This window comes from Pezoporus occidentalis, unplaced genomic scaffold (assembly GCF_034315485.1).
Source record: "Pezoporus occidentalis ecotype Australia unplaced genomic scaffold, CSIRO_AGI_Poc_V1 ctg132, whole genome shotgun sequence".
Classification (NCBI taxonomy): domain Eukaryota; kingdom Metazoa; phylum Chordata; class Aves; order Psittaciformes; family Psittacidae; genus Pezoporus; species Pezoporus occidentalis.
Genome location: NW_026913126.1, coordinates 1,216,791 through 1,236,946, shown reverse-complemented (window position 1 = coordinate 1,236,946; position 20,156 = coordinate 1,216,791). Strand labels below are relative to the sequence as shown.

At 36.5% G+C, this 20,156-nt stretch overlaps 1 protein-coding gene across 3 annotated transcripts in view; it reads left to right on the top strand.

The window, feature by feature from the left end:
• GABBR2 (gamma-aminobutyric acid type B receptor subunit 2) overlaps window positions 1–20,156 on the top strand; it is a 448,751-nt gene that overhangs the window by 291,113 nt on the left and 137,482 nt on the right. For all 3 annotated transcript variants that reach the window (XM_062608972.1, XM_062608975.1, XM_062608974.1), the window contains 4 exons: window positions 1,168–1,248; window positions 3,493–3,643; window positions 4,104–4,236; window positions 14,835–14,942. In XM_062608972.1, coding sequence (XP_062464956.1) covers window positions 1,168–1,248; window positions 3,493–3,643; window positions 4,104–4,236; window positions 14,835–14,942 — 473 coding nt within the window. The remainder of the gene's footprint in view (window positions 1–1,167; window positions 1,249–3,492; window positions 3,644–4,103; window positions 4,237–14,834; window positions 14,943–20,156) is intronic.

Here is a 20,156-nt window from a genome sequence, read left to right as displayed (position 1 = left end):
GTGAGGAAAAGTTTTGCCTCCTGTGAGTTCTCAGATTAGTATTTATCAGCCTGTAGGTTTTACTAAAATGGAGGTAGCTGCTCCATTCAGCAGAGCTGAATAAGCATGATCACTTTGAGCAAGAAAGGAGAAAAGGTTAAGATGGAACTGTTGGGTGAAATACAGTCTTTTCAAATTTGCCAGCTAGTTCAAGATCATCAGCTACCAAAATCAGTGTCACAAATGGGGTCATGAGCTCAAAATTTAAGTCTAAATCAGGTTGTGAATGCCCAGACACAGAGGCCTGAACAGAAATTTTTTGGCTCTGCTGAGACAGCTCATCAAACAAAACTTTAGGTGATATGCCTGTGATTTATAAATCTCTGATCAAAATGCAAAACTTTTAGTGTAGAAGTGATATGTTATTAACTTCTTGCACTTCTAAGCCACACCAAAACCCGAAGAGAAATATCAGAAATTAATTGATGCCAGATGTTTCCGAGGGTGGGACAAAGTGTGCTGGAGTTTCAGCTATAGTGGCAAAGGCAGCAGCCAAACCAATTAAGTTCCTATATCTGCATTACTCTACTCCATTAGGTACAGGAAGGCCATCTATGTGACAATAGTCCTAAAATAGCAGATGAGAGTAACAGATTTTAGCTCAAGTGCACATTGGTTTTAATTATATAACATAGTAAGTTTTGCAGTCAGGGTAGTAATGAGTTGCTAATTCCTAATCAGCATAAAAGATTAGGTTCCCAGCATATGTATTAACGAGCCTGTCTACTCTGTACTGACTGGAGCCTGCCACTATGACTCCCCTGGGAAATACGTCACTAAGAAAGATGTCCCAGTGGTTTAAATGAGACAGAATGTCTGATTTAGCTATGTCTTTTCTCCCAGCAAAATGTCCTGCATGGTGTGAGGCAGTAAGTAGGCATGTGATCTTTAAGCTGGAGATGTCTGTGCCCAATATCACAATTCCCTGAGTATGTAAATGAGTTCTCAGAAATACTTTGCATTTCTTCAAAGAAAATATTTCTTTTAATGATATCAGCTGTCTGGCATTCTGCTTTAATAACTCCTGCAGTTTTCTTGACGTACTGTCAAAAAAGAAGGCAAAATCAGTTGAATAATTGAGAATATGTGAACTGCCATAAACAATCGCTCTTGTTTGTTTCTCTGCAGAAAGAAAGGAAGTGAAGGTGGGAGAGTACAATGCTGTGGCTGACACACTGGAAATAATCAACAACAGCATCAGGTTCCAAGGTAGGAGAGAAAACTGGAAAGAGGTACAGGGTTGGCATGGATAACTGTATGTAGTTTATAAGACTGTGTGCTGTGTAAAGAAATGGCTTAGGATTTTTAATATCAAAAAGGTATGACACTGTATAAAGTGAAAGGGAACGGAGCTGTGATTTAAAAAAAAAAGGGAGAATTCTGAACAGAAAATTGCAACATTTTGGTATTGTATACTTGGTTTTCATTCCAATGACTAAGACAAATTCAAATTTATATATGTATACAGATACTTTTCTTCATCTACACCAATGAATAACGTTTTGATTTCATCCCCCTTTCCCAGTCCCCCAGTTCATCACACCTGAGGGTTGTTCTTGTGTGCTGTGTTTACACAAACAAGAAGAAGGTGTCTGTTTTTCTCTGGGAAGTGTTTGTTAAGCAGTTAGAAAACAGGTTTCCAAATACCAAAGATAGCTTTAAGATGGCCTGTGTGAAACAGGGCCAGAGGGTGTTGAGCCCAGAAGCATTCTCAAGGTCCCTGGCAGACATATGGGCTGTGCTGTTTTGCCTTCTTACCAGTTTTTATCCCATCCTGCTCCAAAGTTAGCGTGAGGACTTACTCTGCCCTCATAGTAGTTAAAGTGCGGGCATAACCACGACTTTCTGAAACTATGATCATGTCAGCCAGACGTCAGCTGAAATTATTTTTAAACGTCTTTCCTGTTGAATATAGGCGTATATATTATTTTTAAAGCTAATAATTAAGATTTAATCTGAAGTTCTGCTATGGTGCAATTTAGTAACAGAAAGAAAAGTCAGCTTTGGGAGATCTGTGTGGTTACCCCTGGGAGTAATGGATGAGTATCAAGCTTCTGTACCCTATGCTCTGCTACACTTGCTTCCAGTGTCCCAACACCCAGGGTCCACATGAGCATGACTGGAATTTCACTGAAGTGATCTTAACTGTGACTGCTTGTCCATCTGCCCTGTGAATGCATGCTCTGTGGTGGGAAAGGGAAAGGGGGGGAAAAGGATTTTTTTCTGCAGAAAATGTTGGATGTAAAGACCAAAGGATAACAAGTTTCCATTTCCTGAATTGTTTCAGCTTAACTTATATGGATAAACATACTTCATTGTGTAAATCTTTGAATGCTCTTCTAGGTGAAAACCAGAAGAGTAGACATAAAATTTAGTGCTGGCAGATGCTAGTCAGTTATGTACAATTCTGTGATCATTTGGTCAACAGAGCTCTTTCTGCCTGTGTACCCATTTTGTGATAAGAAGCTTCTTGGCCCTGGGTGGTCATTCTTGCAGCCCCCATGGAAGTCTGATGTGAAAGAATAGGCTTACGAGTTGTAGGGCACACAAATTTCCTTCTGAAGGAAAACAGTGATGCAAAAGGCCTTTTGCCATTCCCCTGTACCAAGGAAAAAATTAGTAAGCAGATAAAATGGAGTGTGGGAACTAGGGGATGCAGAGCTTTACTGCAATCATCAGAAACTAATTCTCATTAAACTGAGAAGCCTTTAATTAGTGGGACCAGACTGTCAATCAAGAACATGGCTTTAAACATAGTTTCTAACTTGAGACATCCAAGTCCACATCTGCAGGGATTTGCAAAGTGGATCTGTCCCTATAAAACCTTTGCTATCCATTTTTCTATATTATTCTACTCTGTAAAGTCCTAAGGGCACCAACAGCCCTGTCTCCCCCTGTCCTGGGCTTTCCCCTTCCCTGGCCACAGCTTGGGACCCTATTTCAGCCCCCCAGGTCTGTCGGTCCCTGTCCCAGTGATGCCACCCCAAGGCTTGCCTACAGCTGTGGTAGGTATCTAGACAGGCTGTTTGGATTTGCCCTTGTAATATTGACACTATGCAGAGAAACAATACTCTCTGTTTTCTACTCAATGCTTTGTCACTTGTTTCAGGAAAGCATAACCTCCTGGTAAACTTTAAAGTCATAGTATGAATTTCAGTTCTTATTTACACTTTAAAATGGGGATGGTTAGAATATATTTTATGGGGCTCTGCATCAAGGTATTGCTGTCTTTTTTCTTCCAAAGAAGTTGTTCACCTGCTCCAGTACCACAAACCTTCTTGTCAATCAATGTGACTAACACATGTCTGTCAAAGTCAGTGATTTAGTCAGCTCCTGATATGACTCACAGTTGCCAAATCTAGCAGATCATGGTATTGTACTTGAGAGGAAAATTTTCTTAGAGAAATTCTACATCTGGCTGAGCTTTAGCCTTTTTTCTTACTGTAATTCTAGGACTTGAGCCTCCAAAGGACAAAACAATTATACAGGAGGAGCTACGCAAGATCTCCCTGCCTCTCTACAGCATACTCTCTGCCCTCACCATCCTAGGAATGATCATGGCCAGTGCTTTCTTGTTCTTTAACATCAAAAACAGAAATCAGAAGTAAGACACTCATGTTACTTGTATCACTACTTCTTTTGTATTTAAATGCCATGTATATAAGGAAAGATGTAGAAAGATGATATTTTAGAACTGTTTAATTGAAATCACTGTGCAACATATTAACATTGAAACAGATTGCCTATGTGTTAAGACAAATTCTTTTGTACTACCTGGAAAGTGGATTTATTGTAATTTATGTTTGACTGTCTGCTAGTCACATTAACCATAGCTAATTAATACATCAGTTAAATAGGAGGTCTTTTTACAAAATATTCAAAAACCTGAAGCAGTGCTAGACTTTCTAAAACTGCAAACAGTTTTATAGTGCATGCCTATAGATTTCATAGAGTTCTGCAGAAAGGTTATCTGTTTGCCTGGTTACAAAAATCTCTTCTTTATTGTTTTATTAGCCTAATAGTAATCTTTTCCTCTTTAATGCACTATCACCTTTTGTCCATAGACTAATAAAGATGTCCAGTCCCTACATGAACAACCTTATTATCCTTGGAGGGATGCTTTCTTATGCATCTATTTTTCTTTTTGGTCTTGATGGATCCTTTGTCTCCGAAAAGACATTTGAGACACTTTGCACAGTAAGTAATTCCATATATTCTAGTTGAAGATAGTCTTGCAGGAAGCTCTGAAAGAAATGCAAATAGAAATGTTCATTAGTTGGACATCTCATTCTGTTTAATCACTGATTCTCTTAGCTCTTCCTTGAGACATTTTTTGGGTCCAAATTCTGAAACATGCACAAAGCTGTATTAGTAATATTACTATTATTATTATTGAAATCTTCAAGTGCATTGAGATTTGGCCTCAGACTGAAAGAGTAGATGTAGTTTCTTGGTTTGAAATTTTACATATGAAGATTATTTGTTAAAGGTTGTGATAACTAATGATATCTGTGAAGCCTTTACATTTTCTTTATGGACTCCATATTACTTTAGACTTTGTGACAGCTGCTTGGCTGAGTCTTCTTGGCTAAGTCTCCAAAGACTTCTACTATTTCTAGGCTACACTATACACTCACACAAGCATAGATGCATGTAAAATATATTCTAGTTAAATCCAAACAAGCTATTCTGAAACCAAATTAAACACGTCCACCTAGAAGCTTGTCTTAATAGCTTGCTGTAATAAGTAACTTGGCTTACAGAGGCCATTGCAAAGAAAAGAAAAGAACTTCACTGCAAGGATATTCCTTCCAAAGCCAATACAATCATCATTTGAATGTACCAAATATTTTCTCCTCAAAACATTCTGTGTTTGGCCCATTGACTCAGAAGTACCTTGAGTAACAAGGATCAAATTCAGGTCTCTAGAAAGTTGCACTTCACATGCACCTTTTTTTTAAGGAGCCTGAATTTCTGATGATGGCATTAGAGAAAGGGAAACTTTACTTCCAGAGAATAATTTAAAGTGTGAAAGTTCTACGCCTAAACTTAGGTGGTGCAGACACATCTCAGTATTTCAACTAAAATTCTTCATACTTACTAGAGCCAATATAGAAGTGAAGTACCATGTGACTTGTTCAGATATACCGTTTCAAAACACTGGAGAATATTTTAGTATATGCTAATATACACTAGAAGATATAGTATAGGTGAACTTATAAGATTTTCTGTGCAAAGTCTTAGCTTCCTTATTTAGGCCTGGACACAGCTGTATTTTAGACACCTAAGTGTTAGCAGCAAAAGAAAGAAGGAGAAAATACCCAGTCTTCCTACAGCTAGAGCACAAATTCTCTGTAGAGCTAGAAGAAAGAGATGCCTCAAGGACTTCAAAAGGGTGATCCTGTTCACCTCTCCCAAACTAGTATATGTCTGCCTGAATACATAAGGAACAATAGGAAGCGGAAGATGCCAGCATCCATTTTTTATCCAGCAATTATGGCCTTTTTTGTGAAACAGTTTCTAATGGAGCAGAAGTGTCATCAGGAAACCAGTTGTTGGCGTCAATCTCCATCCTTTTCTGGCTTTCCATTGTAGAAGAATATAATGGCAGGAGGTGCAAATTTTAGCTCCTGGTGTCTACTCAGCCTTTAGGGTCTTGTATTCAGAGCTCTTGACTTCACTGTCAGGATATAGGCCACTGTATGACTATCCTACAACCCTCCTCTTGAAGCAGCCAAGCACTGTGGAACAGAAGGAAAGAAAGTGGGAACCAGAGGTACCTATCATGGAGCTGTTCTAGGGAACAGGTTTCCATCCAGATTTAGCTATATAAAACTAAATTTATGTCATCCTTTAAATGTGAAACAGCTCAGAATTTACTCTCAAAAATGAACCATCATCCTAAATCTTGTGCCTCTGAGCTAGAACATTTCTGCTATCTGATTTTTCTCTGATATACTTCTCAAAATGTAACTGCTACTCTCATATTATAAATACATCAAAATTTAAGTGAGGTCTGTCTGATCTTACATATCTCTTCCTTTTTTTTTTGTTTCTTTAATTTGTATCTGTCACATTATGTTAAGTCTGTTTTTCTGTCTGCCAGAAAGAGAAATATCTGAACGGGCTCTCAAGTATGCTAACTACTTAACTGACCAATAAAGAAAGGAGTAGGGCAGAATACTGTGTTCTTAAAGCCAAACTTTGATTAAGAAGTATTGTCATATGCCTTAAAGAAGATTTCTTTTTTATTATTTTAACATAGTGAAATGTTATATTTCACTATGTTAAACAGAGCAGAGCCTGTGAGATTTCTCCCCAGTCTTGGTTTTCTAGGTTTTTCAGTCCAGTACAGAAGCATTTCTGATTGTACTTTTTTGTGCCTGGCTGCTGATTTATTTTATGAATCCCAGTTCTGTCAGTGATTAGTATTACACTTATAAATGCAAGAAACCCTTCAGAATCAACCTACCAGGGAATTCTATTCTAACCTCCTGTTTATTGAAACAATTCTTGTAAAATTTCTTCCTCCAATTATACTTTTTTCAGTGGGGTAGCTTATGCTTCTCTTAGAAATCATTTATATGACCACCATTGACTGTGGCAATGCACTTTCCTTGTATGTAGAAAACTCTGAGGTATTGCTGGAGAATTCGTAAATATGGGAGACAAACCCACTTTTTTGTTTTGTAATTCTTCTGTCTCTTCTCCTTTCTCCCACAAAAAAATCCACTAAGTGCTGGGTGCAGCATATACATTTGGCTTCATATCATGAACATTTGTATTTCCATTTCGGCAGCATACTTAGTGGTTTCATAAGGACTGCTTACAGATACCAGTTCTTATAGGATGAGGGCGGTACAAATCTGTCTTGATCATCCATTTCCCTGAAAATGCATTATTTTGATTGCCCATTCTACCCATATTAGAGATTAGTTTAAAATTCCCTTTTTATGCAAGACTGGCTTAGTTTTTAAAAGAAGCAGCTACAATGGAGAGTGATCATAAAAAGCAGCTGAGCCAAAAACATATAACAGCTACATCTCAGGCACAGAGAAGAGTCATGAAAATGAAGGGAGACATTTTTATTTTCATTTTTTTGTGGAAATAAAAATTTTGATTTAGCTTTTGAAAGCAGAAACAAAACTAAAAAGCTGTCATTAGTGTTATCCCCTCTCTAAGCCAAGTAATCACCCTCCTTGTCTTCTATATTTCAAAAGCTATTAGATCTCACCAGTTGCAGTGCAAACACAATAGCAAGCTTATTTAATTAGATATACTATATATGGTCTCTATTTAATTTTTTGATTTTTTTTTTTTTTTGCAACACTTATAGAATGTCCTTAAATACTCCTGAATCAACCCACAAAACTGTGGAAAAATGGTTTCCAGATTGTAGCTATTACATCCTAAACCTATTGTCTGTCCTTCACCTATAGCACAGTGTTTGTAACATTTTTTGGAGGGTGAAGTGCTTTACAATATCTAGTCTTTTTGAATTTTCTACACCTACGTCTGCATATGGCATATGTTATACACTGTATCTTGTAGCAATATGAAAGGCAGATTTTGTCTTTCTTTACTGATTTTTCATAGTCTTGTGTCTGCCTCACTGAGAGAACAGCTAGGCAAGGTGGAACTCCATGGTCCACATTGCGTCTTGTCTTGTGAAACCCTGAACCTGTGCAAGATGAAGACTCCAGGGTAGTGTAAGAGTGGAGAGACATCCTGAAAACATCAAAGACTGAGAGACTGCAGTTAGGAGCAGGAAGGAAAAGCCATGTGTGAGAGGTTATAGAACAGGTTCCTAGCGATGGGGACAGGCTGCAGGGTGAGTGGGATGCTGGGCAATTTGAACATAGTGACTGAAAGTAACTCTGGAAGAAAGGACTTGCCTTTAATGGTAGAGGAGGCAGAGGGAGAAGATGTATGAACCTTCTATTTATTTATTTATGCCTTGTCTTCCATTGTCATTTTGAGTTTTCTCTTTATCACCATTCTTGTGGGGACTGACTAAAAGGAAATTGGGCAGTGCCATCTCAAAGCTGGTGCTGTCTTTGTGTACTCTGGGTAAGAACCACTTGGAATAAGACCCTGTGTGACCAAATGCCATCTGACCTTGATATTTGGTTAGCAGTTGATGATGTGTTCCTTATTTGTACCCTTTATGCTCTTCAGGCATTGACATTGGTTTTAGAGGGATTTTTCCCTCTTTAGACTTTATATTTACCTAATTATTTTCCTGAAATGGTTTAATTTTGGCCAGGAATTAGAAAAGCAGCAGATAAGAGACTCAGCTCCTACTGAACTGAAAAAGGATTTGGACCTCTAATCTGCTTCTTTGTCTCTCCAAACCATAGACTTTTTTTGTGGTTCTAGTCTGGACTTTTTAATTTTGTGTATATTCTTTAGTTTGTTTCCTTCTTGATTGTTTAGCTGTTAATTTTAATCTCCCTTTTGTATAATAGCTTCCATAATTGTCCTCGCTGTCATTCAGTCTGAGACTGATCTCACTCCTATTTAATTCAAAGGCAGTTCTGTTACTGAGTTTAACATGAGCCTGATCAGCTTCTATTTTAGAAATGACATTTTTCTTGGGGGGAAAAAAATTAAAAAAGTAGAGACAAAAGTTACAACATTGAATGGATCCTTGAAATAAAATTAATTCACATGCTGAGGCAAATGCACCACAACCTTGCCAGAGATTTATTTAGTAAGATAATATCTTTAGAAGATTTTGCCTCTCCTTCAGTAGGACAACAGACAGATTTTAAAACCCCCTTATAGAATCAGGAGCACTTGCAATATCTTTTACACTACCCATGGATTAATTCTGAAAAATGATCTGAAATACATTAAGAAATCACTACAGGAGATCTCACAGCATGTGAAGTGCCGCTGTACTTAATTTATGTGAAAACAGCAGGATTTAATTCTCTAATGTTATTGCCACTTACGTTTTACAAGAACTGTGCCAGTGCCACACAAATTCGGAAGAATGAGTTAAAAGTCATACACACGTGTCAAAAACTGTTTGATATAAATGAGAAAAGTATAATTCAAATGGATGAACTCATACTTTTTTGCCTGCGTGTACTCACACAGGGGATTTTGCCGTGGTTAGTAGAAGAAGGATCAAACCCCCATGAAAACTTGTTGAGATGACATGTTTTTGTTCATCATAATTACCCTTTATGTTCCCAGTTTGCCAAGAAAAATATAAGGCACTTAATTTTCAGCTCATGAGTAGTCCACAGAAATCAACAGAATTGTCTAGTTAAAGATAATTGTGGTCTCAGGGGCTAAATGCACAGCACAGTTTATTCTTGTGTTTGTCACTTCTAAGCATCTAAGTCTAGTACTAAGATGCCATCAAGCCACTCAGCACTGATGTTCAGCTGCAGCCTAACCCTGTCAGCACTGCAGCTTCAAACCCAGTGTGTGTGCAAAACTAGCTAATTATTGATATTCTCCGAAGGATTCAGCCTGAGTCTCATAAACTGAGCTGGAGAGTGGAACGTCAAGTCCTATGAAAGACAGATTTGATAGTTTTTATTTAAAAGAAACCATGAAAATTAAGATCTTGAGAAGGTAAAAATAATGCTTACAAGAATCTTTAATTTGGATGATTTCTCTGCAGAAACATAATCTAAATGTTTTGCTAACTGGAGAGGTGATAAGGAGTTTGTAGCTTTTTATACAAGTATTTATGGAAGTTCTTTGTGCTGACATTTGTTTTTCTTTATTCTTCATTCTGATTTCTTTTTTTTTGCAATCTTAAAATTGTAACAACAACAAAAAAGGACTCTCTAGCATATTCAGTTCAGAAGGCTAGCTTTGGGGCTTTTCTCTTGCAGTTTAACACAGGAATAAAATACATCATACATCACTTTCTTAATCAACTGCATTTGAAAATGTTATTATTGCTTTCATGAGTGTGGTACTCTCCCAGGCATATCTTGTGAGTTCATGACTGTGGTCTTCTGAATGCGTATGTAGTGGTTGCCAAACCTGGGAAATTAATGACACTTCTCTAAAAGTGAAACTTTTCAGCTTTTATCATTTCAGTCTGTTTTCCAAGATAACCTTATTTTATAATTTAATGTAGAGTTTTAGTTATATTTAATTATTTTTAAACTAAATATTATTGTTTGTCTGAAAGTTACCAGTGCCTAAAATTGTGGTTTTGTTTGTAAGCTTCATTCTTAAGTGTATATAAACAAAGACAGACTTTTACATCTTTGTTCAGGATGTTCCTGATGCTTTCACCATTTTCTAATTTTCCCTTAATAACTCATTGCTCACAATTAGATGGCTTCTTTTATTAATAATGAGTTGTAATTCAAATAAATGTATAGGTCTGTTACACAGATATATAATTAGTAACCACTTCACCATTCACATAACGAGATGATGGGAAAGGTGCAGATAGATTTTTGTGATGATATCAGCAGCATTCAAAACATCGGTTAAAAACCTGAAGCTCAAGGTTGAGAGGAAATATGATTCCAATGGAAGTAACTTTATAGAAGGCTGTTAAGCTATAAGTGCTTAAGGAAGAATAGTCTTACTTAGAAACTTATGGATAGATTTAAAACAGGCGTTTTGTCGCAAAGGGAAGTTGAAAAGAAAGGCTCCTACAGGACATAAGGAGTATCTTGTTCATAAATGCAGTGACTCTCGCTGAAAATTACAACATTTGTTTAAACACCTTACAACATTTGTGTAATGTTTGAAAAAGGCATTTTTTTTTTGTTTAAAATAAACATAATAGCTGTTCCAAGTCTGGAAACAACCCAGAATGTTCTGTTTCTCTGTGGAGACACTTTCAGTGTCTGGTGGTTTTCAACTGTGATGTCCACTAATAAAAAAAAATATATTTCTAGCTTTTTCAGTTATCACAAGTAATGCACCTTGCAAGAGCTCAATCAAGTAATTTATAAAAATCACAAATTCCAGCCATGGGTGCATACACAGTATTTTCATAAATAGGCCCCAAACCAATATAGTATAAGAAGTATAAGGAAAAGAAAAATAGGAAACTACATTTTAGCATCTGCATAGATATACTTGGTTGTTGTATACCAAACAGTATTATCTCCTTTGACACTTGTGAGAGGAGATGTTTGATTAGTCAAGGTATCTTATTAAGAAAAATAGTAGTAACCAAGAAATATAAGCAGATAATTGAAGGCATATCCTAAAATTCTGTGCAGGCATGAGAAATTTTGTAATGACCAAACCTATTTTTACAAATTACCCTTCTATAGGAACACAGGAATATTTTCAGGTTTTTGTGTCTAGTTTGGAGTAGGGATTTGAATGCAAATTTCCCATCTCCTAAGGAGATGTTCTTCCTGTTCTTTTGGTAAATATTGAGGGGAGAGTGATCTTCCTCAGCTTCTTCTATTGAAATGCATCATTAAAAACTTCCAACATGAGAGAATTCCTGATCTACTGTATAACATCATGGTCATGCACTCCAATTATTAGTGTTATTTTTATCATGTTCTTTCAAATGAGTGGGATTTGTAGGTATAATACATTTAACAATATAAATAGGCAGATATATGAATTTTGCTGTTTTCTAAATTTTTCATTTTGCTACATGCATTAATGAATTATAGCAGACAAATTCGAGGTCATTTTCTTCAAAACTAAAAGCTTGTTTTCATCTGAACCTTATTGTCTCATTCTTAGCAGGAGTGATATCATTTTTACAAAATCTGCTGGCATGTTTGAAATATAATGTTTCCAATATAGTCAATAGTTATATTATTCTAATCTACACAATCCAGATCAGGAATACATGACACTTTTTCAACCAAAAATTGCAGAAATAACATTTTTCTGAATATTGGGTTAGAAACATATTATGATCATAATTGATTTTATTACTATTCCCAAGAGGCAATTACTGTTTCAGTGAGAACAAACCAGTGTCTTATTAGAAACATGAAAATACCATGTATCTGTTTGCCAAATATATCACTAAACTGTACACAAAAGAGCTGAATACTTATTAATAGCAGCAAAGACATTGAATGCTAAGTATGGTTATCAGTGCTCAATTGATGTGAAGTAAAAAAGATGTAACTGGCTAATACGAACATGTTGATATGAAACATATTTTTTAAATCAGAGCAGATTTAACTTTGGTTTTACTGAATTTATTAGTATAATGTACGATAATGGATAACAAGTAAGATGTAAAAAAATAACATATTAACATGAAAATAGTGTGAAAAATTATTCAAAATAATACTTTGCTGACCTATCTATTCCCATTTGGGGGGGGGTTACAGGTTTTTTTTCTAATACCACGTTCAAAAATGTTACAAAGTGGTAACATGTGGTTTGAATCTAATCACGATTGGTTTACTGGTTTTATTAACAAGATTAACCAGCAGTCAGTGAATGATATGTTCAGGATCAGTATTGGCAATGCAACAGATAAACCACACCATTAGATGCTAATAAAACATTAATGCATACATAAAAATATCTAAAGAGTCTTCTATGAGCAATCCCATCATTTTCTAATAAATGCACAGGCTGAGTTACAAGCAGGAGCCTCCTGCTCACAGGATGCATGGCTTACCAGCACACCCTTTCTTCTTGGGGTGAAGGTTCGCCCAGACACACATTCTGTGAGACGTGTGGGCTCTGTGCCCTGGTATGTATCTCTGCAAACTGATAATGCCCACACAGGTGATGCAACACCCCTGAGTTAACACTTTACATTTGAGGTGTGTGTCCCTGCGCAGTGCAGAGTGTTACCAGATTTGGGCATATTTCCTTACAGACAGTATTTGGTTGTCAATTCACATAAATTCTTATTTGTCAAGACCCAAGGTGCTGTGTCTACTATCTCACTGATTCACCATTTTTGACCATACATATTTATTTTAAGGAACAGCAGTCATTTTATGTTTCTTATTGCTTTATCAATACTTTTTGAGTGAGTCACATAACTATTTTTTTTATTTTTCACTTTGATACCCAGTCACTAATGATTACTAAAAATCAGAATTTCTATTCCACAGAAATTTTTTTTGGAAAAAAATCACATTTTGAATTTAAAAAAATTGAAATTCTGAAGATGTGTGGAAAGGCAAAAACTAGATAACATGTATTTAGAAGTGAAACACTGAGGTTACTCTTAATGTTTATAATAGATTCCAAATTTTGCATCCTACTGCAACACTTAGTTTCTCATCAATATGCATGTCCTGAAGTTATAAATTCAAAATCCCAAACACTGCAGAAGTCAGATGTGAAACTAGGCTGGTTTCCAGTGAAAAACATTTCCTCTAGGTCATCCAAAGGATTTTTTTTTAAATCCTATTTCAGAATGTCCTGGTTTTCATAAATCAAATTCTTGTATAGCCAGATTTATCTCTAGTGGCCAAAGGTGCATGGTCAACATGGCTAAAAGAAGGCTGGCTTGCCTTTTTTCTAGCTTTGCTTTCACTGTCTGTAGCCATTGTTTTTCCCCTTGTTTTTCCATCTGCAGTATACAGTGCATTTTATTTTTACTTCTTTGCTCCCTTTTGTGCAGTCTCCCTTTTTGACAGCCAGCCCATGTGGAGTCTCTAGAGGGAGAGGAAATTGTTCATCCTCCTTGTGATTTCTCAAGCTCTCAGATTCAGCTGCGAGGCTTCCAGCTCCCCGGCTGTGCCTCTCTCATGGTCTTCCACTTGTAACATTGCTACACCCTGTAGTCTCTAGTCCCTCTTTGGAGAAGGAAATAGGTCTGTTCAGTGCAGAAAAGACTTCAAACAACCAAACCTCCAGGAAAACAAAAAGAGAAACTTCCACAGAATTAAAGCGGCTGTGCAGGCAGAGCTTACTATAACTCTCAAAGTCACTGGCTTAGCTAAAACCAAGTATGAAAGTGAGGGCTACCTACAAGTATGCTATGGGCAGGTGGGAAATTCCACAAATAGCTTTTATGACTCATATTCTGTCCTTCCTGGGAAATTTGAGGGTTTTTTATTAAAAATTAAAAAAAAAAAGAAGAAGTCATTCTAGGTTTTACTCTAAAGAAATCAAGTCATTTTTAGTTTAAGTATCTGGTTTTCTCTTGGAAGCTCTCTATGAGGAAAACATCTAGATAGGTCTATGTCAAAGCTGTGGCCAGTTCAAGATCCCATTACTCCATTGTTCTGTGTAAGCTCACCGTCTGCTTTTTCTTAGGCCCGTATTGCAGGTATTATCTTTGATTCAGGTCTTGTCTCTGAGGCCTGCTCACCAAGGCTATGTTCATGTCTTGCTATTTTTCCCTTTATGAAAATTTAAGTCTTTTTTTTCTTTTCAGAATGCTCAAGGTCTGCATTAAGTGGTGCATACCTCACACAGTATAATTTCTTCTTATTTAGTCTGAATAACATCTCTACTTCTCTGTTAATTTCTGTTCAAAGTGTTAATATTGGCTCCCTGGGTACTTTTTGTAGTCTCAGTCTTTTGGTTTCCTCCATTAGTTCCTTTCCTGTCTCCACAGAACACAATAAAGCTGGAAAAAAAAAAGGTAGAATATTGTAAGAGTTGTAATTTTAATAAGGAAGAGATTGTTAATTCAGTATCCAGATTTGTTATACTTGGAAAGAGGATGGAAGGAGGAGGAAAATAGCAAGAAAGAGACAATTCTGAAATGACAACATGTTTTGAAGTTCTTTGAATATTTTTTCCCAAGGTCTTGAGGAAAACTTCGGCTGAGATGACGATATCCATATTATCTACTGAAAATTAAGTACCTTTGTCTTATTTTATATATATGTTTATTTTTTGTTTAGGTCCGAACATGGATTCTTACAGTGGGATACACAACTGCGTTTGGAGCAATGTTTGCAAAAACGTGGAGAGTTCATGCAATTTTCAAAAATGTAAAAATGAAGAAGAAGGTGAGGGGAAGTAAACTCTTATTGCCCTGTTAATATAATTTTATGGTTTGCTGCCTTTCCTGGGTGGCCATACTTGTGCTGACTCTGTTCATGTGTCACATTCAAAGATCCTGAATGGTTTGACATGGGAGCTTTCTTGGTGTCCTTTTTAGTCTCTGAGAGGTGGAGTTGATCATCAGCCCTTCAGTCTTTATAATGGGAGGTGGACAGTGGAGACGGCTATTAACTGTCAAAGTGAATTTGGATCCTCTTATTTATTATGTTGTTTCAGCATCCAGAGGTCTCTCCTGGTAGATTCACAGATGTTATGAAGTGTTTTCTGTGTATGTCTGTTTGGGATACAGGTATTACACACACATTTCTCATGGATTGGTTGGAGGAGGCATGAAAAAGTGCTGTTTATACAGCTTGCTTTCTAATTTGGACTGAAGTTGCATAAACTTACCCTAAGACTGGTAGGAACTGAACCACAGTAGCTGTGTCCAGCATTTTTGGTACAGCACATTTTCTGTAAAATGTTAGTCTCAGCTTAGGAGTAGTACAACACTTCATGTATGCACTGTTCATTTGATATCTTTCCCATGGAGCTTCTTTTCACACATGAAATGGTTTTAATTCTATGGTTTTATTTAAAAATGGGAAAACTGGTAAGTAGAAATCATTTGGATGGAAAAAAGACATTAAAAGAAATGTGCATGAAACAGAGAAATTAAATTATTAGAGAGAAAAGTAGTGCCAAATGCATTTCCTATATACAGCTGAATAGATTTATTCTAATAATTGTTTAAAAGTAATTTACATTCAAAATAAGTGCAACAATATTCCAAAATCTCTTCAGATTCCTGTTAATTTCCCTCAGTGTGTGGTCACGGAAGAGCTGTATTACTATTTTTCTGGTTGTACTATGCCATTTGTTCCACAGTTGCAACATGTAGGGAATTGCTGTCACCACAAGATACACATATCCCTGAAAAGGTTTGGACTTCAGATAGACAGAGAGTTAATTCAGTTTCTAAGAGGATTTATGTCTTACATAATCAAGGAAATACGAGCTGTGGTTGGAACTGGATCTACCACTGTAGCACCTTACAACACAACCACCTAGCATTTACCTCTACTCATGTCAAGTTTGCTTAAATTTTTGCTAATTAAATCCCAAGCATCTTTCAGTATAAAAAATAATGGAGAGTAAATAACGAATATCTTAAAAGTAACTAAGATTATAAGTTTCTGCACTAGAAGCAGGATACTCTGGATGGAGGGAAGTGGAGATAACCCTTTCTGCACCTGTGCAAAGAGCCCACCATAATACAGTTTATGCTACCATAGTCCAGTGTACATTTTTCAAGGATCTTACACTTCCTGTGTTAAAGATTTTTAACCAAAGTCAAGTCAGTATTTTACCTTCTTGAAAAATGAAATTTTATGTTGCAAATATATTTTCAGCTATATTGGTACAAATCTTTGTAAATTAGTGAAGCTATAGAAGAGACTGCCAGTGTAACAGGTAAAAGCTTTTACTTTATAACCTTTATTATCCTGAGAATTTTATCATTTCTACAATACAGACTATTCCAAATTGGAATGATCAGGTACTTCAGTGGGCTGTCACTAATTATTTTCTTTAATGCTTTTCAGAAAACATTTCATTTTACACCTTTAAGTTGCTACTCAATAAATTTTGCTGTCTGTAAATTAAACATAATTCTCAAATTCTACATAGTGTCTATTCTTCAACAAGCCCATCAACAACTGCAAATTTCAATTCTTCATTCACAGCTGGATTTTAAAGTTTATTTTAGATCAGTTAAAAAGACACTGACTGTCATAAGGGAGATAAATTTTCAGACATCTGAATGCTGGCCAATGAGATGCTTTACTCTGAGTTGTACAAGAAATGTCAAGTATATTAGGACACCTTATTCAACATTCTGTGATTAAGTAAATAACACATCTTTGTTCTGTAAACTTTAAAGAATGGCTTTTCCACAAAATTCTCTTTATTTGCTCTATTTGGACATCCCACTCCAGAACATGACCGTGAATCATAATTAGACAACAGTTTTCTTAATGCAAAACAAATTAGCTATCCATAATAAATGTTTACTAGTCATACATTTCCTGTCTTTGATTTGCCAGGACAGATAAAACAGGTTTTAAGAGTTGATTGAAAACCATGGTGTTCTTTACTTACGTCTTACAAGAATGACCATGAGCCAACACTGTGCCCTTACCAAGGACATTTAGTCAATTTCAGCCCTGGTGAGACCCCATCTGGAATATTGTGTTACAGGGACCTGCTGGAGAGAGTCCAGTGCAGGGCAACTAAGATGATTAAGGGAGTGGAGCATCTCCCTTATGAGGAAAGACTAGGGAGCTGGGTCTCTATAGTTTGGAGAAGAGGAGACTGAGGGGTGACCTTATTAGTGTAAAAAGTGTCATGAGGATTTTCAGTTGCAAACAATGATAGGACAAGGGGTAAACTGGATTCCAAAACTAAGAAACTTCTTCTCAAAGTTGCCCAGGGAGGTGCTGCATGAACATTCCTGTGTAACCTTATCTAGGTGTTCACATTAGGTCCCTTCCAATCTCCAGCATACTGTGATACTGTGATTTCAATTTCAGCAGATGTAGTTTACAGACAAAGTATTTTGTATCTATGGAAGGAAATAGAGATTTTCAGAAACAATATCTAAACTGATAAATAAGCAAAGTTAGTGCTGCATGAAGAAGCACATTAATGTTTTTTGAAGTAATTATGCCGTGGCAGAACAGATTGGCATTTCGATATGAGAGTACAAAGTTCCAAAATTAACTAAGTACTGTGGATCCTGCTCATCATATTCATCGCTTCCGTTTCCACCTGTATATAACAGTAAAATCTCACCTTTCTATACACCACTTTTGCCTGTTATCCTGAATGTTTTCATCAGGAAAAATTTCCAAAGAGTGCAATTTCTTCACAGAGAGAAAGACTGTCTGTACAGCTTTTGAAAATATTGGTTCATTCATTTCATGGAAGTGGGTGTTAGGAGTGAATCTGTTTATCTTCATCAGACAGTGCAATCTTGCTTCCAAACTTTTATTGGCATTTATCTTAAGTGTACAACATGGTTTTGTGAAGAGATGGTGGATTTCTCTCTCATTGTGAGAAAATGTATAGAATTATGAATAGTAATACACTATATTTTAGTGCAGTGGAAAGTGGAACTAAATGATTTAGAGGGTCTTGCATTAGTTGAAAATTTTTATTAGCTTCTAGTTACAAAGCTGACAAAAATCTCTTTCATTTTCACCCTTTAATACATCCACTCCTTTGTTATTGGGAAAAAAACCCACCCAATAAAATTCAGAATACACTCCTTCTGTTATCAGGCTAATAACAGACAAATTTTACAAAATTCCCAGAGCTCTGTTACCATTTTTGATCCTGCTAGGGCTCAAAGGAAGCAAATTAAAATGTATTAATTCTAGCTGAATCTGATCCAGAGGGGTGCAAGGGAATCAATTTTTGTCAAATGGAAATGACAAAATCAGTAGGGGAAATAAATTATTTTTTAGTTTTAAAAAGGTTAATAGAGATAATGGAAAGTGGAATGGAATTAGTATTAAAAATAACTGTAACACTTATAATTGAGGTGCAATTCTGGTTTTGATACGTCTCCTTTTTGTTGGTTTTCTAGGCAGCAGAAGATATTCTGCTGCCCAGTGAGAGGATGGGCACTCTCATCAATGAGAGATGGGGAGTGCTTCTATGCTCCCCTTGCCAGCAGAAGGACTGGCCGTGGGTAAGGGGAGAGACTGGAGAGTATCAGTGGCAGGAGAGCATGTGTTGTCCTGTGAAAGCCTTGGCTAGCCTAAGTTTAGAAAGCTGTGAGGCTTCTTTTATGATGGGAACTGCAGTATCTTAGGTTTTAGGGAGCATTAAAACAGCTCTGCATAGTGACTGCTCCTCCACAACTCTAGTATGTCAAATAAAGACTGTTTGCTTTCAATAAATAACCAGAATAGTAATTAAGTCAAAGCAGTGGTATTTAAAGCCTCTATAAACATTATATATTCTATTCAGAGACATATATTTGACCATTTGTAAGTGAATGCAATAATGCATGGTGATCTGGGTCACAATGTTGCTTGTTGTACTTTGTGTTCCAAAGTTCAATACTTCTTAGTTGATGTTGTTATAAGCTCATCTACCTTTAACATAATACATTCAACCTCTGTCTACTTGTACTTAGTTCTTTAACTATGACCTCAGGAAAGGGATGGTTTATGTTTAATTTTCACTGAAAATATTGTCAATCTAATCAGTTGCTACTACCATTGTAGACTTCTGGTGGCATATGTCTTTATGTTGACAGTTGTTACAAGGTAAATAGAGAATATAATTGCACAACGGATATGTCATAGCATCTTTTTTTAAGATTGCTGTAGTTTTGCCAACATTATTCAGCTCATCGATGATATTTCGTAAGCCTTTCTCTGTTCATAAATTTACAATGTGACTGTAGAGTTCTCACAGATGAGAAGGAGTTAAAGAGCTTGAACAAGTATTGAGATATTGGTACTATCACAGACTTAGAAAGCAGCACAGAAAAATGACTTATCAGTCCAGCCTGACTTAGCTATGCCTATCAGGCTGCAGTCTGGGAAACTTATTTTCTTAAATTCAGTCTAATAAGTCCTTAAAAGACTTCTGAAGGGAGCTGTGGTCTTCAGGCACTCCAGAGACAGATAGGAGATTGTACAGCCTACTTTGTTGACATTAGAAGGGTGAAGGGAGTCTGGCACTGAAAAGGAACCACAGGGCCAAGGGGTCAGGAGCAGAGGAGAGACTGAGAATGAGAAATCAGATTAGCTGCTAAGGGCTTTGGAGGGAACGGGAGCCTGTCCAGATAAAAAGAATAGGGAAAAACTTGGGATTATAGACAGTGAGAAAGAGTTGAAGAGGGAACTGAATTTGGAATTCCCAGAGAGTTAAAGGAAAACTGAAAGCCAGCAAAGAGTTGAATGGGGCAGGAAGGGTTGTAAGAAGTCCTCAAAAAAGCTGTGTATGGTGGGATGTAGGGCCTGAGTTTGGGATTCAAGTGGCAAACTCTCGCTGAGGGACTAGTTCTGATTTAAAATTAGATTAAGATTGTAATTTTGAGGCAGAATGGTAGAGCTGAAAAGTAGGGACATAGACTGGGAAAGTAACATAGGAATGGAAAAGGA